This window comes from Myiozetetes cayanensis, unplaced genomic scaffold, assembly GCF_022539395.1.
Source record: "Myiozetetes cayanensis isolate MyiCay16 unplaced genomic scaffold, myiCay2020 scf10, whole genome shotgun sequence".
In the NCBI taxonomy this organism is placed as follows: domain Eukaryota; kingdom Metazoa; phylum Chordata; class Aves; order Passeriformes; family Tyrannidae; genus Myiozetetes; species Myiozetetes cayanensis.
In genome coordinates this window covers 27734393-27761981 of record NW_026086605.1, presented here as the reverse complement: position 1 = coordinate 27761981, position 27589 = coordinate 27734393, and the positions used below count along the sequence as shown (strand labels likewise).

At 41.6% G+C, this 27589-nt stretch overlaps 1 protein-coding gene across 3 annotated transcripts; it reads right to left on the bottom strand.

Moving 5' to 3' along the window:
• SYT15 (synaptotagmin 15) lies at positions 1-9880 on the bottom strand. 3 transcript variants are annotated; one of them, XM_050340201.1, is made up of 8 exons: positions 9665-9880; positions 6338-6536; positions 5497-5639; positions 4663-4958; positions 3687-3857; positions 3056-3176; positions 1635-1814; positions 1-295 (listed from the first exon to the last, which is right to left on the bottom strand). In XM_050340201.1, exons 1-8 carry the CDS (start codon positions 9669-9671, stop codon positions 159-161), a joined length of 1254 nt encoding a protein of 417 aa, XP_050196158.1. In that variant the 5' UTR covers positions 9672-9880; the 3' UTR covers positions 1-158. The 3 variants fall into 3 exon arrangements, with proteins under 3 accessions (XP_050196158.1, XP_050196147.1, XP_050196168.1); XM_050340190.1 differs by lacking the exon at positions 9665-9880 and having other exon boundaries at positions 6338-6558; XM_050340211.1 differs by lacking the exon at positions 9665-9880 and having other exon boundaries at positions 4663-4847; positions 6338-6558.
• Positions 9881-27589: the final 17709 nt, after the last annotated feature.

The following is a 27589-nucleotide window of genomic DNA, read 5'->3' as shown; positions in this document are numbered from 1 at the left end:
CAGGGACCAGGTCTTTTATTTGTGTTTGGTTAAGGAAATAATTCAATTCTTTTATTATTGTCTGCTTAGAATACAAAATTTTAGCAAATATTTGTGTACCCTTTAGATAAGAAAAGATAGAGCTTTTCCATTTTAAGGTTCTTTTTTATCAGTACTGTCTACATGCTGTGGCAGAGAGCATGCCATCGTTTAACCAGCTCCTTGGGCTTGCTGATCATTTCATTCCAGTGTTCAAGTTCTTTGCCACGTGTGTACATGAAAGGCCCAACCACTACTCGTCCCAGCAGAAGTGTTTCTAGGAAGAAAATAAGCAGTTAGTAATGAACACGTGTTAGTGCTTCTCTGAAATCCTTACCTAAATTTGCATATTAACTTCTATTTCTCTGGGTAAGGCATGTTCTGAAAGTCACTTTTAAACCAAAATGTTAATCAAGGAATTCATGCTGGATTTCATGTTCTGTAGTTTCTACCTGCTAAGATTCAGCATTCAAAGGTACTGCAGTAAGTGTGTACTTGGTCAATGCAGGCCTTACTGCCTGCACTTAAACTGGACTGTGTTCTAGGCACAAAGATCTCTATTTGCCCAGCCCCTCTACCTCAAGTTTGCTGTAGAAGTGTGCCCTAGTTTTGGGCCTCAGCAACCTCAGTAGGATTCATATGATGCTCTAGCTTGGGAATGAGTAAATGCAGTTACTGAGACAGCTTGGAGCCACAGTATGTGGGTTACCACTGACCACCCTCTGCCAAGGAGCAGGTTGTTTTTTCATGCCTGGACTTTTCAACTGTGAATGGGGGAAATGATTTGAACCTGCCTTTCATGAACTTTGGAATAGTTCGTAAAGTATTTAGCTGTCTGCAAGTGAAAATGATGAAAGAACTCAAGTGCTGATTCTAGTTCTTGTCAATCCTCAAAGCCAGAGTACCTGCCCAAAATCTCACCTAAAGGAATTTTTTTTTTAGGAGTGGGTGAATCTAAATGAGGATATTAATGTTACATTATCGAGATCATATTTGCACTGCAGGGAAAATGGTCTTCTTGTGAGCGATGGAAATATTGAATTCTGATTTACTTCTCTAAGCAGAACTCCTTAGAGAATCCTTAATGGATTCTCTAACAATTAGTAAAAGGTGGCCTCAAGCATTAGGTTTTCTGCCAGGGAATGGGGATGCTGCTAATCTCTTTCTTCTTTCTCACTGCATAAACTGCTGGGATAATTAAAATTTCTTATTCCATTTTCAAATTTGGTTAGCAAGAGTGAATGACCTCAACATTTTGGAGGTTGAGGATTACCTACAAGTGTTCACAGCATAATTGCATAAGCTTGTTTTAGTAGGATACTGAAATAAAATGAAAGTACAGCACCTTGTACTGACAATGACTAGTCTGTGGTTATGTTTTGGTATTATTCACCTTCTGTTGAATTTATCTTTCGCCTCTGAAGAAGGCATATGCTTAACTGCAAATAAGTTGTTCTGCTTTTTAAAGAAACAGCCTGTGATATATCCCAAAACTCTTATATGTTATATGTTTTATTATTATTGCTGAAAAGGAATTAGTTCCTCACAGGTTTAAACATGTCTCCAGTATGTAAGAGGTTTATGACAACTTGACTGTAATAATTTATGTAGCTTACTTTCTCCCTTGATACTCTGGAGCACAGATAGACTCAGGCTTGCTGTATCCAGCTCTGTCTGATCTGCCTTGAAACTGAAGGTTTCATTGTACACTGGATTGGGAGTTCCCAGAACAGCTGCTGTCTTTTTACTTTTGATGAATTTATTATGGTTCATCAGTGAGACTTTGACATACACACCTTGGAGAAAAAGAAATTCAAGAAAAAAACAGGTGAGAAGCAGTTGGGAGATGGCTTAAGGAATTTCTTCCCTTCAGGATTCAATATCAGGTATCATAGTCAGATCATGAGGGATTCATGGAACACACACGACAGCATGGCAATGTGTAACATTGAGCAGGGAGTGCACAAAGCACTGAGGGTGCAGTTCTGCAGGGCACTTTCCAGTTCAAGAGCTGCTAAAATGAACAGTCACATCCTTACCCTGCCTTCTTGATCTTACATTTCTGTGCCTTCCCTTCATCTGGTGGAGACTTTTTTGAAGGCTTAGGTTTGTTCAGTCAGCAGTTATTTTCAGGCGTGTGATCACATGGCTGGTTGAGCCAACACAAGGGAGGCCGTGAGGGAGGAGCCTGTGCTTGGACTGGATGTGTTGCAGGTGAACAGATTCTCACAGTCACCTAGACCTGTGGTCAGGGATTCTGTAGAAAATTTGAGGAAGAGATCAATGATCTCTCCTCTTTCTTTTAGAGGATATTACAAAAATTGTGGGGGACACATGCCAAGAACAACAGAATTTTGCCTTGCTTCCTGAGGGGGACCTGTATTGCATTATGGCCTAATTCAGCAGGTCTTTGACAATGAGATCCAAAGCAACCTGAAATTTTCTGCTGCCTGTTTTTGTTTTGAGTGTTTAGGTTCTAAACAGCATTTTGAGGTAATCTCAGAGACCAGGGACGTGAGTATGACATATCAGAAAAACCCCCACTGCAGAAAGGGAGGAAAATGTGACTCCATGCAATGGTCCTTTGAACAACAGCCAAGCTGTCCTAAAATGGGAATTTTTTCCCAATTCAGTTCTTCCCAGGACAGCTGTTCAGCGTAAGCAGTTGTCCTGCAGCTGTTACCTCTGGGAATTTTACCTGAGGCAAATCTTTTAATGTCTATCCCCTGCAATGCTGCTTTCTCTAGGTCGGAGTGCAGCAAAGGGATGTCACACTCTGTACTGAAACAGGAGAAAAAAATTGCCACTGATGACATGAGACAAACCATTTATTATGAAACAAACATAGCAGAACTGAGCTATCAAAATCCAATTACCCCAGTAGCAAAATATGGCTTGTTTCCACTCATAATAAATCACTGAGGTGTTTATTTGTTCTTTTCAGAGTCACTCAGCACAAGCCTGGGTGGACAGATGAGGAAGGAGCAAATTAAAACAGGAATTCTGGAGCTGATAGCAGAGGGGAAATCACACTCACCCACAGCATGGTTCTCCTCCTGGAGCTTTAATCCCCTTGCCCTCAGAACCACTACAGTGAGACGGCCCAGGTAGTCATTGTAGCTCAGGGAGAACTGGATATCACCGAACTCTGAAGGAGGCTTGGGAAGCAGAACACCACTTGTCAGATATATCTGAAAAACTGTGGTCACAGGGACAAATGGGGAGAAAAAGCCTTTTTCATACTAATGGTTTCTGTCACACTAAGGGATGTGAGGGAATTGTAATGGCTTTATTTATGCTGTTGTGGCATTTGATGGAACCAATTAATCAGCCTTCCTAAACCTTTGAATTACTCTCTTGTCTGGTTTCTGTCTATTTCCTTGCTTCTTCTGCCTTTTTTTTCTGCCTTTTTTTGTAATTCAAAACAGAAGCAAATAGGAAAAGGTGCTTTCTTATGTAACTGCCTCCTAACTCATGTGACTGCTTCTGAGAAACTGGGTAATCCCTTTACAGCAGTTGTGGATCTGCAGGATGGTAAGATGGAAATTCTGATTCCTAATGTTTATCAAATACTTTTTCATTTGATGTGCTTCTATTTCAGCTGTATCCCTCCAATACTTGTAAGATGGCAGAAATTCCACAATGCCAAGCAGCCTGGTACCACGTACCTCCAAGTTTTCTTTCTCCAGATCTCTCCATATGACTAGTTTGTTGTCATCAGTTAATACTTCATTTTTTAGTGGGAAGATAACTTGGCCTAGGAGATGATGCTTCTTCTGTTTATCAACATGATAAACCAAAAACTTCAGAGTCCTTTGGAGTAACATTTTACTGGAAACCTGTGCAGGAAAAGGAAGAATTTATTAATAATTGTAAAATATCAGGCACTTTTCTATTCTAGCGTGACTTCAAAGGAGGAATTTTTGAAAGTGTCTTGAAGGTAGGTGGAGATTTCCTTTAATTATTTGAAGTCCACTTTCTAAATTTGCCTGAAGTTTTAGCTATGCAGAGGTCAAGATCCAAGCTAAAATAGAATTAGTTTATTTGAAAAATACGAAGTTAGCTGGTTGTTTTTCAGCTCATACAGATCTAGTGTTATATAATGCATTCACTTTCAGACACAAATGTTTAGAAATCTGTAAAAGTTTATTTTTTCATTTGTCTGAAACACAACCTTTTTCTGGTTTTAAAGCTTTTGTGACTTCTGCTGAAAGCCTCTTAGCATGGGGGGAGCCAAGCTTTACAGCATTATACAAATGCCATACCAGATAAGTTCTAGCGATCTAGCCCACTTCCCCAGCAAAGAAATTCAAAGCTGTGGAAGCATTAGATCAGTATTGGCTGCTTCTGGACTTCCAGAACTGCTGAGCTGAATTACTCAGCCATTCAAACTGGAATTTTCGTCATTCCCAGGGCAAGTTCTGGAATCCTTAACTTTGGTGCAGAGCACAAGTAAGATCAGTTCTGGAGCCACACACTTCTGCAGCCCAGGATCTCCAAAAGCCCCAGTAAAAAATCCCATCTCTGGTGGAAGCAACTTCCATCTTGTCAGCAGTATTGTGAACATTAATTTTCCACAAACTACTGTAGTTTGACAGGTTGATATTTGCAAACAAAAATCTGCTTTGTCAAAAGGAAAAGTACCTGGAAAACGAAGTTTTCATCGAACTGCGGGTTAAGAGTTTTATGTTTTGTTTTGGACTGCAAGTAGCTTCTTTCATCAGGCAGCAAGTAGATTTTCACAAATGGACTACAGGAATCAGCAGGAGGCTGCAGCTTTCTGACTTTGATCAAGGAGACCAGGAGCCTCTCTGACTCTTGCTCATATTCTATGGAGAACCAGAGGCGGCCAATGTTGCCATCAGGAAAATCCGTCTCACTTTTGTCTTCAGGACACTTGTACAGCTCTGGGTTAATGGTCCCTACAACATAAGCTCCAGCTTCATGAAATAAAAAACAAGCACCCTCAGGTTAGTCTCAAAACCATAGCAGGCATTTTTATAGTCACTGTTGTGTTAGAGGAAATCACATTAGTCCCTTAATTAACAATAATTTTTGGTGTAATTTAATATTTTATTTCTCTTTCCCTCAAATTTGGAGGAGTAGTTGTAAGGCTGCACCACTTTTCTTTCTCTTATTCCTGTGACTGTATGTGCATAATTTTAGTCTGCAACTGGTCACTCTGCTGTTTCTGGGAACAACAATAAGACACTTGTTGAGCTACACTCATGTTGGGCCTTTACAAAACATGGGAGGAGAGATTGCTTTGTCTACAGTATGTGCAGGGTACCACAGCACTGGGACCAGAACGGCTACGTTCTTGCCTAGTTCCTATGTATATGTACACACATACAGTGTTTGGGGCTTGCACTGTGTAACAGTGAGTCAAATGTGCCCCCAATAAATATGACTCATAATAATCAACTCACCCATTAAAGGAATACCCTTAAAGAGAGTCCCATGTTTTCAGTGCCATACCCAAAGAATGAAATGATGACCGTGGCCCAGACTGAGGGATCATGTAGGGGTCACTGTCTTCCTGAACTTGTTCTTCATTTGTCAGGTTAGTCCAGTCTCTCCCATGCAGTGTTGGTGGAATGATAAATGGAACACTCCTAGATCTGCTCAAGACAACAACAGCTGTTGACTCTTCTGGTTTAAATATGGAACCCAAACTTGCTGATTAGTAATAACTATACTGTTCTTTTCACACAATTTTGTAAAAATTCTACGGAGATGCATAAGTAAAAATTATAAATATCCATTATTTTGCAATTGATTTTATTGCTTTAATGCATAAAAATCCAGTGAGGTACATTAGGTCTTAATTCTTCAGACAGAGTCCTCTCTATCCCTCTTTCTTTTCCTTTAGAATTTATCTTTCAAAGGAAAAGAAGAATTAACTGCAGCTTCTTGGTTTAGAGCCCAAAAGCCCTGGAATAACTAACTTTCTGAGGGAGTCTCCCTCCTGAACTGAAGTCCTGTTGTTTGGTTCTTGGATGCTTCATTATGAGACCACCAGGAATGACTCTGGAAGATAGGTGAATTTGTCTAGGTAACAGAAGAAGCTAGCCATGCACCAATTACATTTGAATGTATTATCTCTTTTACATAAATCAGAAATAATCTTTGCATTCATAGTAGAATTATTCATTTCCTAAAGGAACAAAACAGAACATGACTGATGTTTTCACATAATGTAGGAGTCTCATTTATTTCTGTACATGCATATATTAGAGCACCCCCTCATTTGAGATTTGACAAGTTGAAATAAATTACCACTAGTATATGCTTTAAAAACCAAAATGAAAATAGGTACCTTGTGCTTTTCAGTTGCATTTCAGGATTTGTCTGATCCTGAAAAAAGGCACTTGCATTTGTTGTTTTGACAGAACTGGTGAGCTTTTCATAAGAAAGGAGGCAGCAAAATTTTTTCCAGAGCAGGTATGCAGTCATTCCAATGAGAACAAAGAGAAGGATGCCTCCTATTACAGCTCCAGCCACAGCCACTGCTTGTTCTATACAAACATAGAAGCACATCAGGCATCACAGAAAGATCAAGGTTATGTATGTTTTGGGGATAGAGGGGAATAATAAAGCTAACAAATTTATCTGATTTACATTCCAGAATGATTTTTAAACGGAAGCCTTCAGCTCACGTGCACGTTTTTGTCTTTGGAAGATGTAGCATGAAGGTGTATGACATCAGCAGTGACAGATTACAAAGCGTTCAGATATGCTGGCAATGACTGCAAGGTAAGGGACTACAGACGGGGGAAAAAAACCAAACAACAGACCCCAAAGATTGGGCTTCCATTTTACCTTAGCATAAGCATTTTACCTTAGCGTGTCAGAAGTGCTAGAGCTTCTGTAACAAAAGGAAAAGAAAAGCCAGGAGCACCTAATACAAAATGTACCATTATTTTTATTTGGTTTGTTCTTCCAACTATTCATCTATGCCAAATTGAGACTAGATCCTGGAACAAGGAACAAAGCAAAGCTATGGCTTGTTTTCCTTCTAAGGATGCATGTGTTTCCTGATCTGTGAAGTCAGAGTTAAGTGTCCATTAAACACAGTTTCCTGAATTGTGATTACTTCACATAAAACAAAATCTCATATAATTTGAATTTTGAGTTGTTCACACTAATAAAACTTAATAAATGTATTTAATGAGGAATTCGGTTGTGAGAATTTCTCATTAGCCCAAGGGTAGATAATTGATAATGGGCTCAGTTCATTGCTTTCACATGTTTTCTGAGGATGCTGCAGTGAAAGGCAGCAAAGACCACTTATGTTCTGTCCCCACTAAACTAGTACTGGTGCATCAAGATGTGACTGGATCTCAGCTGGGAATTGATCCTACCAGAATATCCTCTGTCTGAAAAAGCCCGAACTGCAGAATTATCTTCCACTCTGCAGCTGTGGAAGGCAGCTCAGGATCAGCTGAGTACTGGGTGCTGACCATTCTCAGCAGCAAAGTGACCTGGTGTTTTCTCACAACTGGTATTGACCTTTTTCCCCTTCTCTGTGCTTAGGGAGATATAACCGTGATTGTGCTTTATGTCTTTTTCCCTTTTATCTGTCTGTGCTTGGTACAAGTCAATAAAAACAATACAAGCACAAAATAATCAGTCAACACTAGTAATAGCTTTGAATAAGAATTCAAAACTGATTTGATTTAGCTTCTTGATTAGAGCTGTAAAGGGTATGTCAAGTCAGTTGCAAATACACATGTTACTGATCTTTTTCAGTGTTGCCCTGTTGCAGTAAGGGATATGAAATGTCCTTCAGCGACAGAACACTTAAGTAATTACCTTGTGCTGTAAAATTAACCTGGCCATAGTGCCTTAAAGGCCTTTATCTGATCCTAACTCATTTTACTTCATTTGGTAGAGTCCTCGGAGCCAACTCTAGTTTTGCAGCTCCCCTCCAGGTGTGTTGCCTTAACTCTGCAGGAATTGGCTGCTGCTTCCCTGTAAGTCACATAATCACTCGTGTCTCCTGGCACCACCACGGAGCAGCCACTCTGCTCATGGCTGTACCACAGCAACGGGCACTTTGCTGTCCTTGCAGCTGGCAGGTGACCTGAATAGGTCTCAGCATTCAGCCAGACTATTACTGCAATACTTACTCTGAGGAACAGGAAACGGGCACCCATTTGGTATGGGTTAATATTAATACAGGCACAAGTCTGATTGTGCTATGTGGGTAAATTAGTTTCCTTTGATAGGAATGCACAGTATGAGGAAATGCATATGAGCATGGGAATTTTGTGTGTTTATTCCTTTTAGTTTTGTAGGGCATGCTCAAATATGGCTTCAGTCAGATTGCCATTTTATTGCAGCTTCGACAGCCAGATGCAGAAAAAAACGCACCAGTGTAATTCCCTTGAACATAACAGCAATTAATGGTTTATTTCATACAGGTGCACTATCAACAATACAAATGTATATAAGGCTGGTAGTTTTACTGCCTGACAAAGGTATCTGAAAGGTTAACATTTGAAGCAAGCTCAACAGAAATTTGTTTAACTTGTCCTCTTCGTTCACAAGTCTTTGATGCTCTCAGCAGCAGTCCTGTGTCCCCTCATAACCAGTTTGTCACCATTTACTATTAAGGAGAGTAAACTACAGTGTGCTGTAGTCCAGCATACCGTACAGCACCTGTGCTTTGATTTTGGTGTAAGAGAATGAGTTTCCAATCTCTTTGTTTATGAGTTTTTATGTACTGAATTTGTTCACTGTGGAATGATGTGAATTTATGACAGCCATTGGCTCAAATTCTTTCTTTAACTTTACACAGTGGTAGATACAAGGTAAAGTTTTACTCATTTCAGTAAATCTACCTGTGATTTAATGAGTGTAAGGAGAATTTGGCTCACTTTTTGTCCGTCTTATCTGATTAGATCAGCAACAGATCCAGTTGTGTAGGGCACAATGTAGCACTAGTCACAAAATCGACCATTGAAATAAGTTGAGTCCATTGTGTGCAGGGAGAAAATATGTATCTTTTTAAATAACTACCTGTCATCGTGAGAAATAATGTATTGTATTCTGCAGTGGTACTGGATCATGGCAGCAGGAGATGGAAGAGACCTGTTGGACCATTTCATCTCCATATGGCCTGAGCTGGGGGACTGTCTACTGTTAATAGGTACTAGGTTTATCCCAGCAGAGAGGAGATGTTGATGGTCATCTTCTGTCTCCTTTGGGGATTGCACCCCTTTTTGCTTACTGTCTGATGATATGCTTTTAATAAGCTTTCCTTAAACTTTGCAGTAAGCCTTTTGGAGTTGTGACCGGCCAGTTCCCCACCAAAATTTTAATCCCCATAAAGACACTTAGAGTATAAGTGCATGTACAGTACAAACCAAATAGCAGGGGTGCGGGCTGGCCCCTGCATTTGCTGTGCCTGCCTCTCTGAGCCAAGCTCTCCTCTGGCAGGTGCTCCGGGCGGTCCCTCCCGGACCCGCGGGTTGCAGGCTCCGCTCCCCGAGGCGGCTCCGGAGGAGGCCGGGCGGGTGAACAGCGCTCAGAGTTCACTGACAGGTTAGAGCCGATGTCGAGCTTTCCCGCAGGGGCCGGGGCTGGTGCCGGGCACCCCCTCCCTCCTCCCCTCGTTCCCCCCGCTCCCGCAGGCACTCACCGGGCATGGGTGCGGCGCTCCCGGGTCACGGCCCCGCTGCCATCCCCGCCGGGCAGGGCGAGGTGCTCTCCCACGGCCGGCAGCCCACACGGCAGGGGCTGGGAGCGGGGGCTGAAACAGAGACACCGCTGCTCCCGCTCAGAGGAAAAGCAAGGGCCACCTGTCCGGGAGAGGTTCCCTGCTGTCCCAGGCTCTCCGTGCCCGGCCAGCCCCGGAGAGCGGGAGGCGAGGGACGGACAGCACCGATCCTGCTGGGGGCGGAGGGAGGGCTGGAACCGGGCAGGGAAGTGGCCGCTGTGCGGCTTAAAAAACATACCTGTGTGGCACTGGCTGGGTGAGAGAACTTCAAAAGCTACAATTACGCTCAGAAAGAGGACTGTGATATTAGTAGCCTAATTCTGAATGTTCGGGTGGGCAAGAAAGAAGCATTCGCTTCTTTCATACTTTTAACAAAATAGGTAAGCACAAAGGAACACAGGAAATCCTCTTAGACAGTTGAAATTTCTGTATTCTCTTCCTATTTGTAATTATAAACGTAATGATCTTTAATCTCTCATGTGTGTAATAAACACGACCAAACAGATCTTTACCAACAGAATCACTCATGCATCGTTCAGAAACAAATTATTCACCGTCACTATTTTTTGTCTGCTAATGCTTCTTTCATAGCCAGTATGACAAGAAGCTGTACCTTAAATTTAACAGCTGTTTGTATTATATATATTTGTTCTCCTCACAGCTGATGCATATGTTTGCATAGTTCTGTTTGATCTAAAAGCCAAAGAAATGCACAGGAATTAAATCAGTAGGATTCTGATGAAATATCCTCTGTGTATGTGGAATCTTATAAAGCTTTTTATTGCATTTAAAATGTCCTGCTGTAGGTGTATTGTGGTAAGCTTTTTTTATTAATTTTTGAGTCCTCCAAAAAGTATTTAGATAATTTTTACTCTAAGAAGAAAAAGATTCATATATTTTGGGTTTACACTTGTAAGAAAGTTAACCCTTAAATAAATGTTGGATAGTCATTGCTTTTACTATTCTTATTTCTTCACTGAATTAGTATTACCACTAAAGTAGAGGGGTTTTGCTCAGCAGTTTTACTCTTGTCAGGATAATGTCTATAAGCAAGTCTGAGACAAACAAAGTTGTGAGTTTTGTGGCAAGACAACAACTAACTGTCTGCTTTCTATTAGGGTTCTCACTTGAGCTGCTTCTGTGGCCATGTGAGGAGTGATAAAGTTGCTTTAAACATCTGACTGTTTTACAGAACGCTACAGAAGGGTTAAAATGATCTGTGGCAGATGCACTGTCTCCCATACAGGTTGTGGTGCTTGTGAGGAGGTGTGTGAAGCTGTAAGTCTGGGAAGCAATAACCAATATCCACCTGCTGACTGAGCTCTTGTTTCAGTGAGCCAGTGGACGGGACAGCGTCAGCTTGGAGGAGCAGATCTCACCCTCTCCACGCCCCTGTGGAAGGAGTTGATGGCAAAATTATTAAGCAGGGAGCTTTAATTTTGATTCTCTGCTGCATCACAAAGTTCCTGTCTGTTCTCTAGTCTTTCTGTGCTGAGTTCTTGCACCAGTTGGAAATCAGAATAAATGCAGGATGTGAAGCAATTAGACTCTCCTTTATCTCTGATTACTTACCTCCTTCCTAGCCTAAATCTCTGGAACAGCTGAGAGCAAGCTTAGAGTTTAATATTTTGTGGACCTACATATTGTACTATAAATATTCTAAGTTTCTGGTGCATATTTTATAACACGTACATTTTTTCAGTCTGCGTATCCAGATCTTGCATCTTACAGTAAAACCTTGAGCTTTCAAAGACCACTTAATTCCACATGCAAATACAAAATCATATTTACTACAGGATAATCACTGGCAAGACATCCTAGTTTAGAAGGCAGGGTAAGGGATGCTACATTCTCCCCACTTTTTAATGATTACTTTTTCTTTTTTTAGCAAAAAAACATAACAAAAGTAAGGAGTGAGGCCCCAAGTAGTAATACATATTTATGAAGTATGTTTTTCTTCATGTTCTCGGGTGGGTTTTTTTATTTTTTTGTTTTTCTCTGGTGGCACATTCCTGTCACGTTTTTGAGAAAATATATTCTTAAGAAGTTGCATAGCTCATCATCAGGGGAGGCACCAAATACTGTGGTTTTTACTGTGAATGTCTGACAGCACTTTGCTTATAGGTGATTTCCTTGCTTTGGTGCTAGTTGGTTAGTCCTGTTTTGAATGCTGAAATGATGATACCGTTTTTATGGTTGCTCAGGTGGAGGCTTTCTTCTTGCTTTGGCAAAGCTGGAACTAGTGCTGAAAAGACAAATGTGGTCACTGGAAGAGATGTGTAGAAAAGGTGAGCCTGAAAATCTGCTCTCATGTTGTTCTTAAACCTTCTGAAAAATAGAAAGAGAAGTTGGAAATTGATTATAGTTTCTAAAGAAATTGATTTAAACAGTCAGAACACTGAAGCTAAAGAATATTCTGTCACACACCAGTTTTCTAAGGAGTGTTAATTTAATAACAGGGATGTTGCATTGCTGGTGAGACACCTAAGTAACAAGTTTGCATCATTTATCATATGATATTCTTGTAATTCCCACTAGACTGGTGAAATTCAATGTCTGTATTTTTAAAATGGATATTTTTGAAAAATAGTATTTGCTCAGCACCTTTTTTATACCATTCTGTTTACAATCAAGTTGACTGCATGAAATTACTTAAAGCTGTTTGTTAGGAAAATCCCATGATAGAAGATAGAGAGGTATTTGAAGAAGATAATAGCTACAGAATCACAAGCACCAGTAGATCTTTCTAGTGATCAGTAATTATAGCACAATTTAGCTGACAGTTTTACTCTAAAGTCCAACCCCTACTGTAACTTTTATTAATAATATTAAAGTTTCAACAGATCTCTTTCAATAAAAGGATTTTTTAATTTTTCTTTTTTAAATCCCATTTTGCAGCTCTAGAATGGTCTTTAAATCCAGTCATTTCAAGAGAAATGTGTTCAAGTTGTTCTGCCTTCACACCCTCTTCCTTGCATTTGTGAATTTTGACTTTCAAATCGGTGGTACCTTCAGCTACAGCAGCATCTAGAAAGAGGTAAACTTTTTCTTCCAATTAAAATGTGAAACTGGTGAATCACTCAGGGGCTTAATAGATTAGATCTACAGAGAGCCTTGATGGGCACCCTGACTACAACAAATAGATTACATTGAGAAGTGTAATTGTAAATGGCAGAAATAATGAGTACTTAGAATTTCTATAGTGCCTTTCATTTCCAGCATCCTGATCTCTGCACCAGCATTAATTACTGGTAGTTAACCGTCACAAAACCTTTTTGAAATAATAGTTATTGTTATCCTTATTTTATAGATTGTTTAATAACTGGAGTTCCTCCAGATCTACACTTGTGTAACTGAGATAAGAAGTTCTCCCACAGTCTACTGTTGGCCTTGGACTAACACCTAGTTCTTAGCTTTAGCAGGCTATGGATAATTGAGGGTTTCAGAAAAGAATATGTGAAAGAAAGACTTACTCTGTTACAAAATACCCTCTGGATTCATTCTGGGAGCCATTTAGTAGCGTCCTTTCTAAAGAAAAGATGAGAATGGGAGACCGAGTGCATCCAGAGGGGAACGAGTCTTCCAGAATTGTTTTCTCTCAGCTTTGCTGTTGGTGGTAGTTGCCTTTAAGCAGACTGCAGTCCAGCCTTCCCAGTAAAATTACAGGTATGAAATGAGGATGGAGTCAGGGCAACGTGGAAAACAGGAAAAAGTCTTCAAATGCTGCCATGTTTGGTGCTTCTAGAAGGGCCTGAGGAGAAAGGCAGCAAAAGAATAAAAGAGGGGGAAGAAAGCATTAACCCAGTTGAGGGGGCTTGATTCCTGCTTTGGTGTTTCATCTTATCCCAGTAAAGCTCCAGACACTGCAGCTAACTTTGACACTCCTGGGGGAGAGGGAGGCAGAATACTCTCTGGACCTGCAAAAGCTTTCCACCTGAGTGCATTTGTCCCATCAGTTTCCTCATGGCACAGAACTGGTCAACAGAGCCTTGGCCACATGAGGAACTGTTGCAGCTGGCACAGAACATGCTGTGCAATACAGGGTTTTTTTCCCATGCTTTGATATCATCTTTTGCTGGGTATTTGAAATCCCAGGCAGACATGAATACTTTAGGGCCTTCTTACAAAACTTTTCTCCACTGTTACATTACACCTACTGCTATGAAAGCATCTGTAGGTAAAGTCTGCATACCAGCACTTGTGCAGGATTCAGAATGTTTCTCTTTTCTTTTACCTTTTCCTCTTTCTTCTAATAAGCTTTAACTGTTGGTGTTGCCTGGTAATAAAATTTTTGCAAACTATAGCACCACCTCCTGTCCAAAGCTGGGCTTTGGTGTGAGTGATAGAGCAAACCAAAAAGTTCCCTTAAAGGTGACTTCTTCTTAATGAGTGAAACAAAATGGAGAAAATGTGAACTTTCATTCCTTTCAAATGACTTTTACTTCCTGTGTTTTACAATAGGAATTTCAGAAATACCAAGTCTTCTTGGCTGCAGGGGTTTTTTTGCTAATATAATTTGCATAAGAAAGTTAGCAGCTGTTACTGTTTTAAGGGGAAAAAACCCAAACCAGTACAAAACATTCCTTTTAAAATTTCTTTATTAATAAACTCCAAATTCACAGATTATATGCACAAATCCTGTAGAGACTTTTGCAGTGAAAACTACTTGGCAAGCTCTGGCTTGTGTGGATTTAAAGCTCTTTGGGGGTAATATCTGGCTTTTTGTTCTGGTTTAGTACACCACACAGCCTTGGTAATAGTAATCCAAACTTTTGTAACTTTGGCAAGGCCTTGCAAGATTACCTATGTACACATGAAAAATGAACTGTCCACGCAGCTGTAGTGAGGAACAAAGATGTTGCTCTAAGGCAAGACTAGTTTTTATTTTAGGCAGTATTGCCTAAGTCTCAGTCCATCTGAGTGAGGGATAATGAATTTAGGCCAGACATAATGCAAATAAGATATGTACTCTAATACAAAAGGGGGGAGGTTACTGAGATGAATCCATAGGCAGTAATCCATCTTAAGATTTGCAGGAAAGCACAAAATTACAAATATGGCATAGAAATTACACCGTATGTAATGGTGTAATTGGTACAGCCTTATGGGGTGCAAACGTTTAACTGAGAGCAAAATGTGATGTTTGTTTTTTGGAATCAGAGAGTGCAAACTGAAGGCTTGTTTGGTGTAACTTGCAGGTGTGTTTCTGTAGGCTCATGCACCTAAAACTGCCCACTGTAGAGCCACAACAGATTTATGGATGCCATCCCATACATTTTTGTGTTTAAAAAAAAAACAAACCGTTGCTCAAAAACTGCAGTGAGATCTTGAGGGTCAAAGAAAGAAAAAAAATCAAAATCCTGAGTGTAGGTAAAAAGAATAAACTCTTCATGTAATTAAGTCCTTATTTCATATGGACAAGGGATGCTTTTCTCTTTGCCCAGTGCAGGGAGGTGGCTGGCAGGTGCCATCCCAGGGCTGTCTGTGCTGGATTTCCTTGGAAAAACCACTGCACAGGGCAGTGCTAAAACCTGACCCACCCCTCTCTGAGACAGCTGCTGGCTCTGTAGAATAGACAGTTCAGTGTGATCAAGAATCCACTAGGACACCATCCAATATGTAAAGGAACTTAATGGAAAAAGGCACTCTACCTGTTCTTACACTGCTTGTGCTACAAATAATGAGGAATGACTGATCCATTTGCAGAATGTTTATCTAGTATTGACAGTGTCTAGTGTGCATCAAAAATACGTAATGATCTCTCCTAAATACACCAAGTACAATTGGATTTGGATCCAAATACTTTTTAATTACAACCGATATCAATCGGCTTTGGCCAGTGTATGAATCCTCAGTACAAAGGGTTAGAAATTAAATCAGGTGTAGTGTAGTTACATGGGCAGCATTGCAGTAGCTCTGTGGACTATTGCAGTGGCAGCAAAAAAACCCCAAACAAACAAGCAAACAAACAAACCAAAACAAAGCAAAAAACCCCACACAACCCTCCCAACCAAACACAAAACCCTACCAAAAATATATATATATATGGAAACCACCACCCCAAGAATTCAAAAAAGGGTTTATTCTAACTCAAATCCTTTCACAAATCTAGGTTAGAGCCTAGCCAGGAAGGGACAAAATAGGCTGATGTGGGCACACTTTGTGTGGTAATCACGAGAGTTGTGACTGCTGCAGCAAGAATTCTTCACTCTGTTCCTGTTGTCAGGTCCTCACTCAAAATATATGTGAAAATGTTCTAGAAAATGCAAACAATATAAGGATGAAAGTACATCTTTAAAGCTAGGAAGCACCAGTGTCATTCCCACAGATATGATTGCCTTGCTTTATTTAGAAAAAAAAAAAGTCTGAATGCTAGAAAGCAGTATTTTTTCTCCCTATGAGCCAAGTAAACAATTTCTGTGCCTTCCACAGCCTGGGGTTCAAATGGTACATTCTGTGGTTGGAAATGCTAAGCTGAGGGACACCTGCCTGCCATTGGCCAGCTTATTATATAACTTGGGTTGTATGGAATAGTACACTGGTTCTGAGAACTTTAGTTATACCTTTTTTCCTGCTAGCAACATAATTCTTTCTCACAGGGAATGGGAAAGATCTCTGACAATCCATTTGTTTATGGGGCAGTTGGGGGTTGGAGGATGGGAGAGAGTTAAAGGAGATTTTCTTTAGGTTCCTGAGACCTATGAGTCAGTATATCCATGAGCAAAGGTTACATAAACTAATAGATTAGAACAAGATTTAGTTGCATAAACACTGTTACTGCATTTCAATCTGTCACAGAGTCAACCCTGCAGATTATTGCAGGCAGAGCTGGCCTGGCTTACAGTCCATCTCTCTGGACTGCCTCTGGCACTGGATACATTTGAAATAGCACTGCTCTCTTGCTGTGGGGCTGCTCTGAAATCTGTGTGCACTACTCTATAGGTTTTACTTGTGCAAGCATTATTTAATGTCCAGTGCATTGCTCACCAAGGGTCATGCCTCTTATGAGACTGGTCTAATGTAGGCAGCCACAGGGGCCAGATCCAAATCCCCTTCAAGTTCCCCCAACTTTCCTGGAGCCTCTGTCCTCCGTCTCTCTTCCTCCCATCGCACTGGCTCCCCAGCATATCCTGGATCGAGTCAGGGAGACCAGTATAGGCAGGCTCCTGCTGCATGGGGGAGAAATGGAGATGGGTTTGCTGGCCAGGCCTGTTGCACAGGGAAAGGGAGGCTGGATTAGGAATGTTGAGTGGACTGGAGTTGATCCACAGGCCATGAGGCCAGCTGCTACGTTACAATGACTGTGGTCTAAATTGTTTGGGAATGTTGCAGGTCATATGGGAAAACAAAGCCTTTCTTGGGGCTGCAGAGCTGTTATTTCAAAGTGCATCAGGGTCGGAAATCATGCTCCCAGGCTGCAGTACTTTTCTCTTGTGCAGTGATTTTCCCATGTTCTCAGTGATACCATCTCCTCATTTTACATCAGGGAACTGAGGCATCAAAGTTCAAGTCTTTGTTTAGATTCCATTAAGTAGAGCAAACTATCTCTTTGTTCATGGCCCTAAGCCCTGGGCACCAGTTAACTTATAGAACAGACTTTGATACTTTATTGACCAAAAACCAAATGATTTTTCTGAATGACATCATTGGCAAAACTAAATTAAAGAGGTTTAGTATATACGTGAAAGTAGTTTTGAAAAGAGGTCAGGTCCAAATTTGCAAGAGTGACTTGGTGGAGAAGTCACATAGGACAGGATTATTGGTGAGTTCTCAGTGTGTGGTTTTTGTAGTGGTTTTTTTCTGGGAGCAGACCCTGGGAGTCCTCCCTGCTTATGTGATCCTGGCTTGCCTCCTTTCCATTTGAGAGTAACAGAACAGATGGAAGAATAGCAATCAAATTTAGGGCGAAGCTAAACATATGATTAAATTCTCAAAAAGGCCAAAGCCCTCATTGCACGAAAGGCAGCTTAAAGCTACCCCAAAACTGGCTTGAAAGGTTGGGGGTTTTTGTGCAATTATTTATTGCTTTCTGCTGATGGATATAATCAATTGTAGAGATCAGAGGAGTCATTGTGGTGCTTGTGCATGGGAGGAAGTGACATCAGGGAAAAGGAGAAATGAGAGCAGAGTGTCCACTGATAGTCCCTTGATTTAAGATGAGATGTAAGATTTCATCCAATGACATCTTCGGCTTATAACAAAGCATGCTTAAAAAAGGGAGCTTGTTTGTATTCTCCATAATCAGCTTTTGTACTATTTGTTTGATAACAAAACAAAAAAAAAAATAGTGCTGTAAAGAGATTTGCTAAGTCTTTTGAAATATATGAGATTGTTTATATCAGTGGGCTGCCTCACTAAGTGCCAAGGCAAAATAAAGGCAAAAGAACTGGTCTGCTTCGTTGAAAAAGCTTCTCTTAAATCCAAGATGAAAAAGAGAGGAGATGACAGAGCTCAAAGGACCAGTTTTCACAGGTCTAAAAATTCTGACAGCTTTCAAAAAGATGAATTCTGCAAAGAAGAGTGCTACATCTATGTTGCTCCTTGAAAAAAAGTCATGTCAGTAGTATTCCAGCATTATTCCCAATGAAGATAAATGCAGGTGACCTGGCAAATTTCTTGATGACTTTATGAGATAAACCCATAAAAATCATCTTCCTTTTCACAGAAAAATGGAATTACAGAATAGAGGCTTATTCACGAGCCTCACCTGCTATAATTGGGCTGTCTAACCAGAATGTCTCTTCTCACAGGCACAAGAAGCAGAACTTGTCATGCTGCTGGTTGGATATAAACACTCTACATAGTGTTTATATATATATCTATATGTATAGAGTGTTTATAGACAAATTAAGACAACAGACATTTTAGAGGGATAGCCCATAGCCTGAGGGAATGGTATTTGTGTATATATCAAAAGACAGAAAAGGTGGTGGTGGTTAATTGGGATGTGTTTGAAAGTGTGAGACCTGGGCTTGATGTAGATGGTATGGGATAAGGGGTGGATATTTTCCTGGTTTCAGCTCCTGACTACGGACAGGTAGGAGCCTGTAGGTAGGAGCCTCATATTCACAATCACTGCTCCTCATGGGTACTTAAACCACCCAATATCTGTTGAAGGGGGACCACAGCAGGGCATAAACAATGCAGAGGGTTCCTGGCTCATGTGTTGATGGTAACTTTAGTCTCCAGGTGATAGAGGAGCCAGTGAGGAGAGGTGCTATGCTGGACCTTGTCCTCACCTACAAGGAGGAGCTGTTGAGGAACACTGAGCTCCAGGGCAGCCTTGGCTGCAGTGACCATGAAATGGTGGAGTTCAAGATCCTCAGGGCAGTGAAAAGGGTGCACACCAAACTCACTACCCTGGACTTCAGGAGAGCAGACTTTGGCCTTGTCAGGGATCTGCTTGGTAGAATGCCATGGAATAAAGCCCTGGAGGAAAGAGGGTCCCAAGAAAGCTGGTTAATAATATTTAAGGATCATCTCCTCCAAGCTCAGAAGGGATGCATCCCAACAAAGAGGAAGTTGGGCAAAAATGCCAGGAGTCCTGCATGTATGAACAAGGATCCTGGGCAAACTCAAACACAAAAAGGAAGCCTACAGTTATCCTGAGGAGAAATTATCCAACCATCCAGGGATCAAGTTAGGAAAGCTAAAGCCCTGATATCTAGGATATTACAGATATACAGGATATTATCTAGGATATGGAGTAGGGTGAGGCACTCTATGACCTTTTTTGCCTCAGTCTCCACTGGAAAGTGCTCCAGCCACACTGCCCAAGTCACAGAGGGCAACACACACACACAGCTTCACACAGATTCACACTCTGCCTTGGCACTAGTGCTCACCTAACCCTGCAGTGTAAGGTTTTCACTCTGGGAAGTGTACTGGGAAGTCTGAGAATTTGAGAAGAGCTCATTTTTTGAAATAACTCCTGTACAGGGGAAGATAACCTAGAGTTGCAGATATTTTTAAGAACTTAAGCATTTATATATGTGGCATTGCTTTCTTAAGCAGAACATTAACATGTGATGAAGTGGATTCTATCTGTAAATTATCTTTGAATTACATGCTCTTACATGTTTATCTAAAATTTTAATGTGAAGTGATTGTGATATTGCTTATCTGACAGAATTGTTTTCTTTATAAAATTCTGTGTTAGAAATAATCGTGCTTTTTATGTCAAATGAAAGGTGTTGGTCAGTTTTGTGTTTCTAAACAGTCTCAGATGCATTTCACTTGCCTGAAGTGGTATGTGAAAACACTTGCTATGCCAGCTCCTGTACTGGACGGATATTTTAGGTATCCGAGCATAAGCAAAACCTGAAAACCTGGCACTGCAAACAGAATGCCTTTTTCAATAGGGGGCAAGCAGTATCTAGAGTGGAGAGCTTCTAGGCATAGTAAAAGTTAAATTTGCCTATGGTGCATTAGTTATTATCTTGAAGGCTCTCTCAGATAGTGCTAAAGGGCTGTTATTCTTCAGAAACACTCAAAAATACTTTACAATGGAGATATCCAAGGCCTGATCCAAATTGGCTGTGGCAGATGACATTCAGGCAAATGAGCAGTGTGAGCCACAAGACAGCAGATTGGTCCTGGAGGGCTGTGTTATTGTTGTAGACTAGAGCATACTCCAGAAGTGCATTAAGCTAAAATCTGCCGGGCTGCAGGTGCAGTTGCACTGGTTTAAGTGGCTTTGAATCAACAGACAACAAATATCAGCCTTCCAGGGTTTGCTTGTAGAGCCCCCGGAGAGAGATACAGACAAATTGCAAGCAGTGTTTGTGTGAGCTCCAGCTCAGAAAGGCACTTCCAGCAGGACGCTCTGCCACCCCAGGCATTTGAACTGCCTTCCCAGAGAGAGTTCTGCCAGGAGCAGAGCTCAGGAGGCTCAGGGCTGATGCAGGAATTCAGCAAGCACAGTCTGGGCAGGCCCCAATCACCCACCTGCCATGGAAAATCGCTACAAATGACAGCAGATCAGACAGTGTAAGAAAAGACTGTGGGGTTATGAATGGGAGGGGCTGAGGGAAGGGCTTCAGTACAAGTTTTCAGGTCTCATATGGAGGAACCAAGCAAGGAGGATGGTTTTCCTGCCCCATATTCAGTTCTGAAGATGCGTATCTGGCCAAAGTGTGGTTAGTGAATTTTGGGTTAGATGAAGGGCTTCTGGGTTAGGACTGGGCTTCTCCTCTCTTGAATGTGGAAGCCCTGATTGCCTGGGTGGAGGCTGGGGTGACAAAAGCTGGCCTGCAGGTCCGACACCTCTGTCCAGTGGGGCCCTTCTTGGTCAGGCAAGCAGAGCTGAATGCTCTTCCTCTCATGAGGTGACTGAAATTCATGGGGCTGGTGGCTTGCTTTCTCTTTCTCCTGGTCTTCAAGCACCCAAACCAGCAAATAGTAGCTTTGAAAGCTGTTTTCCATGCCTGGGCATAGGATTTTATTTCATACACTTAAACACATTCTCACATGTCTAAACCCTGGGTGGAGTTCTCAGGGAAACGTGAATGCTAGTCAGGCTGAACCACAGTGGCAGAGCTCTTCTGCAAACATCCTCTTTAAAAACTATGTTTTCCTTTTTCCCAAAAGAAGTTCATCAGCATTTTCTGGATTTAGCCTGATGGATGTGTAGGCTACTGATTCCTCAGTTTCGTTTAACTGTCTTTTTTTTTTTTTTCCTAAAGAAAGAGAATAAATTCTCAAAATTTGAATTTGAGGTGCTTTTTACAACTTTTCTCTTTCAATGTAGAATGAAAAAGCTGTATGCCAATTGCATCATTATGGATGCCCAGATGTGTAAATAACCTATTGATGTAAAAGTTGGTCCCCAGTACCTTTCAATAAGCACATTTTGATGCTTTTAATGAAAATAGTCGTACCATTAATGGACATACCAAGGTATGAGAGCTGTGCAAATTCCTCCCGTAGAGGGTTTAGAGGAAAAGCTAAGTGCAGTTATTATTCTCACACTGTACCTTTTATATGTGCTTGGGACATCACTTGGGCAACTTGAGACAAGTTTGGGAGATGAATTTGAGTGGATGGTCATACTGAGTTGTTCCACAGCTGGCCACTGGCACCCACGGAACAGTAAGTGCCAGGGCTGTCTCATCATGCCAGCCAAAGGTCTTTTGCTGGAATAAGAAAGGGAGCAAATGCTGTAGAGCTGTGCTCTCCCTGCAACACCACTGCAGTCCTAGGCCATGGGGTGGGGAGATTTGCCTCTGCATGGTGCTGGGCCACCAGGAATGCTGATCAGAACGTGCTGGAAGGGACAGGTTCGAGGAACTTCTGTTTCCGGCCTGGCAGGAAGGATGTCAAGGTCAGCACAAACAGCTGACTTGTAGTGCCTGTTGTGCTTTGTTGCTGTTGTAAATGTTGCAGCCAGAGAGCTGCTGCTGACCCCTGCATGGCTCTGAACCCCTGAAATGTTTCCTGACCTGTAGCCCCAGGGAGTAATTGCTCAGTGAGTCTGCGGGGATGTGCATCTTAGGAACAAAGCCTGGAAGCACATAGGAAATTACTGTTTTTGCAGCCCATTCTGAAGACACAGGGAGCAATATTACATTCCTTAAAAGCATCAGAGAGGAGATCTTGATCCCCCTCTCTCAGCTGAGCTAGGCCTGATGGGGGGTACTGGGTGAAGACTTGGGAACAAAGGGAGAAGTGCTGTAGGTGGTTTACAAGAAAGGTATTAACTCCTTCCTGAACAGAAAGCAAGAGGACTTGAAAGGGTTATTTTCTGATATTTTGGCATCCTTCTCCTTAACCCATTAGAGATCCAAGCAGCCTGCCTTGTGTGAAGCTTTAAATGGAGGGGGATAGGCCAGAAAGAAATCAAAGCAGCTCGCAGTGCAGAGACAAGGAGTGGTGCTTGGGAAAGGACTGAGCGTAGCATTTTGTGAAGGTGAGAGAAGGAGGAGATTCTCTACGAAAATGGGCCACTGTGGCTAGGACAAGACTCCTCTGGTCACATCTGTCCTTGACGTTCCCTGATGCACCCCAGGTCACACCTGTCAGCGTGGAGGGACCTGGGTGCCCGTGTCCTCGAGGCAGGATATTCCTGCTGGGGCAGGATGGGCCAGGGGGTGCTCCATAGCAGCACCCTGGGGACCCTGCCAGTGCCCTGGAATGAGCCCCTGTGTCAGGCCAAGTGTGCCCTGTGTGCAGGGAGGGCCAGACTGCCCACAGCCTCCTGTGGGCTGCACTAGCACACTGCACTAGCGGTGCAGGTGGCCATAGGTGGGCAGCTGTGAGCCCAGAAATTCCTGCACCGGGCAGGGAAGGAGGGAGGGCACGACTGGGAGCCGAGGAAGGAGGCTTGCGGGAGGGCAGCCGAGGGCACAGCTGCAAACACCCTGGTGTGTGTGCTGACACATACTTCTTCAAAAAGTCATTTTGGTTCAACTCAGACTTGTTGTAACTCCACTTAGTAAGTGGAAACAGGTTCTGGAAAATGACATGCAATAGAAAATGTGTTCTAAATTGTGTCCTGTACATGACAAACTAGGTAACTATCTGTAGCATACTGGTTTTTTCCATTTCCCCCTGCTCAGCACGAATAATCTCACTCTTTTCAGTCCATTGGTACATCCTTGTTCCCAGTCCATGCCTACATGACCAATGCATTCTGGGCCTGGGGTTTGATTTAGGTTTTTTTCCAGTTGCTCCATATTACCAGAAGCAGTGAGTGTTTCCCACTGGTGATTTCACCTTTACTTGAAGGTAAAAATTGTAGGCATACAAGGTGCCTTGACCCTGGAGTCAGTCCCTTTGTATATCTTTTATAATTTTCCTTCAACCCTTCTAATTTTATTCCTCCCCCTCTGCTCCTCCTCTTCCTGCCCCTTTTTGCCTCCCCTCCCTGTGCTTCCCTGGCGGCATTGCCGGCTCTGCACAGGCCCAGTTTCTCTAATCAGATGAAGCAGCAGGATTATCTCTCTCCCTCCCTCCTAGGCTCCATTTTATTTCCTCTCTAGCCAAGGGGGGAGCCAGGGAGGGATGCCACGTCTAGGCAGAGGGAACCCCATCTCTCAGCCTCCTGCCTTTGATGCTCTCTAACAATCCCACCTCCTTCCCCTTATCCTATGCTCACCTTGGTGTCAACAGCATCAGGCGGATCAAGGAAAGGAAATCTGAACTCTTTTGGCTTTTGTTCTCCTCAGATTTCTGAGCATCTATTTTTAAATACCCTCCAAGTAACTTGGACAGGGAAGCTGGATGTGCAATCTCTGAGTAGGGGGAAGGTAAGGACCACAGAAGTCATGTACTGCCCGTTCTCTCGTCTCCCGTGAGGACACCGAGTCCTCCCTGTTTTGCCAGCAGGTCTTTGAGAGTAACAAAGCAGATGAGGGGAAGGGAGAGGAGCTGCACAGAGACAGACCCAGGCTTCTGTAAGTGCTGTGTTGGCAGCAGGGGGTTGATAGCTGGACTGACAAGCCCAGGAAATGGTAGTTTTCTCTTTTTCTAAAATGATGAGAGCTATGGCTCCGAGCTTTAATTGAATTTAATATATTTCTACGGAAGGTGGGGTTTTTTTGGTGCTGGTGTCTTTCACTTACATGTGTGTGTGTGTTTGTCTTTTAATAAGTGTTTCTAGAATATTCTTGTCACTGTTTCTTTGGGGGAGAAAACCACCCATAATCTTGTTCATCTTATTCCTCTGCACATCTGCAAGTTTATGAAGATGCTGTTTGATAATCCTTTGTGTGTATGTTAGGGGTTTGATACTAAAAGTAAGAGAAAAGAGTAAATCGTACTATTTTAAAGCACTGCCTTTTAGTATGAATCTGCCAGAGAATGGTTTACCTTGTTTTTTTATACCATGTGTACCACATTTTTTTTTTAATTCCTAAGAAGTTAATATCCAACACTTGAGAAAACCTGAGGAATAATTCAGTGCTTTGTGCATATCAGCTTTGTTTTACACTCTTCCTTCCTAGATAAATGATCAATTGCTAATTTTTCTCCTGAACCAAAACATATCTCTTTCAATGTGAAAAATTTGATTTGGTTTGGCTTTTTACTGTCACTAGAGTAAATGTTTCAAATCAGAATCCTTAGTAGAAGGGTGTTTTGTGTGTATGTTGTGGTTTACAACTTCCTATGATTAAAAGCAAAAATCTGTGCTGATGCACTTCTGGTTTTTAGGGCAAGGTGTTTAAAAGGGAGGGGGGGAGCAAGCAGTTATTTCTGTTTAGAGAACTCAAAGCATGAAAGGTGACTGGACAGACAGCCATAACATAAAATGTATTTTGTAACATGCTGATCTTGTGCATCAATAAGATGGACCACATAGAGATCAAAATCTACCTCTCTTTCATTGACTCAAGCTTCAGAGTCATCATCTTGTACAAAAATATCAGTGATTTCCTTGCATCCAAGACATGGATTAAAGCTTGCAGGTAGTTGTTTGCACGTTTAAGGCCAAGCATATGTCTGAATGCTTGCAGCATGTAGATTGTAGTAAGATGCGAGTTCAAAAACCTCTGCATGAAGCCTCAGTGTAAAAGAATTAGGTTTAGGGAAGGTTTCATTAATGAGGGTGGGTTAGATGAGGACTTTATGTTTTCACGTTGTGACTCAGTTACTCTGTAAAACATTGGTCCAGTTACAGGATTTTGTTGATTTTTACAATCCAGACCGTTTAACTTAACTGTGCTCTAGAGAAAGCTGCAATTGCAATTTAATTGCTCTGACAGTTATCTAAGACTGCATAAACAAGAGCAATAAACTGCATATGGTCTTGTGGTGTCTGAGCTGGTTTATAATGCCAAATGTCATAAATTCCCATTAGATAACCATGTCAAATCCATATTTTTCCTGCCACAGTAAACTATGTGTATTCACTTTGCACCTGAAAAGTCAAAGTGTCTGAGGGAGGGTAAAATAGATGAAAGCTGTTATTGATGATCATTTATATTTCTGAAGTTTAATTTTCTTTCTGTTAAGGGTAATAACAAAGGCTAGATTGGAGGTAGCATTAAAACACTCCAGGTGCAGAGAAATTTGCTGTAACAGTGAGATAATGTTACACCTGAGTGCAGGTGGGTTGGTTCTGAGCAGAACAGCACTAAAATCCTGTTTCTTCCTCAGCAGCTCTTCTGGAGATTAAAGAGCCTGAATTGTCCATTGCTTTCCCCTGGAGTTAATGTTTTTAAATGAGGATGGAGTGTACTTCACTGGTCCTTTGTATTTGGATATTGCAAGCTGTTATCCAATTTGCAGGAGAATGAAGCCTAGGAATGATGCTTTCAAAGAGTAAGGACTAGACAGAGAGCTGTTAATGGTGTTTTTTGGATAAGTACTCTTCCAGTTAATTAGGAAAAAGATAGCTTATTTTTGTTACTGTATGCCATAGTTTTACTTTTGCAAGTGACCCTCAAGTCACTGGGCAATTCTCTTATTTCCTAAAGGAAACAGAGGTTTGTATCTTTGGCAGGTGTCTGTGATATTTCATTGCTTGTAGCCCCAGACCATTCTGGCCCAAGAGCAGCAGTGCAGCAAGAATCATAGGCCACAAATGATGTTACACTTTACTGTCCTTGTCAGCCATGAACTCTTTGGGGTCTTTATTGCTGTTTTTAGTTTGTGTTTGAGGGGTTGGTTTGGTTGGTTTTGTCATTTCCCATAGCAGTGAGTCACACCATAGGGCCCTTTGGTTAATTCTTGCAGTTTCATTGCACAGAAACAAGAGGTTTTTCACTGGTGTAAACTATAAATCTGTATTATATGTGAAAAGGCTTCTCTCTGGGCTATTAAAATTCTGGAAGATCTGATTTATCCAAACTCTGAATAGTCTTAGTGGTTTGGGTTTTTTTTTTTTTGAGGGAGAATGGGGGTTGTTTCAGTGATGTGAGAGAAATCTTTTCTGTAAAAGCAAAATGAGGGGGAGAATGAAAATAAATGTTGGAGTAGAGTGGTCAGGAGTATCTGCATGAGGGATACAACGAGAAGGCAGTGAACTGAAAAATACTGCATGAGTTATTCTATGGTTAAGATAATTTGATTCAATATTTCTTATGGATGCCTTATAACTATTGAATTAATCTATAGCTATGCAGCTCTTAGTTCATATGTGTCTTAAGAGCTGTCCCTTAAGGAGTATCCTCTGATTCCTTAGTGGGCAAGAAGGTGGTCTTTTCCATTTAGGAAAGCTGTTAAAGTTTTCAGAATAGAGTTCCACTCAGAGAAATTATCTGTAGCAACAGGAACCACACAAAAAAAATCTCTTTGGTGCTGCTTAGGTGTGTGTTCAGAGCATGGGAATTGGGTCAGGCCAGCTAAATGAAGTTGACATCAGCCAGGACTTTGCTGGCCTGGTGATGAGGGTGAGCATTAAGCATGTGAGTTATAACCAAGCATCATTCTGCACATAAAAAAACATCAGAAGAAAGATCACCTTTAGACTGGCCTGTCCCTGTGTGCATCTTTAAAGTTCTACGTCTTCCAAAATTATGGCTTAACTCTTGTGCAGTGTGGATTTAGTACAAAACACGGAAAGGAGCAGGAGTATTTCTCCATCTCCATTTGCTAATTAAGCTTTAGCAAGGGCACACCTGAGTGTGCAAATGAAGGTTAATGGGATTGAGCGGTTTTAAGACCTTCATTTGACTTGCAGAGCTTTACTGTGGTCAACAGTGCATAAAACTGAGAGAACCCAGTTCATCAGAGCTGAACTCGAAGATCCAACTTCCTTTTCAGCTCAAAGTGGGCAAACCTGATGTGGAAATTGGAGAGATGATGAATGTACAAAGCTGCGCTGTTTCATTTTTTTGGATTTTTTTTTTAGACTTATAAAATTATTTGGTTCTCAATGTCCTCTAAACTGTGGAAGAGGTGGAGTGT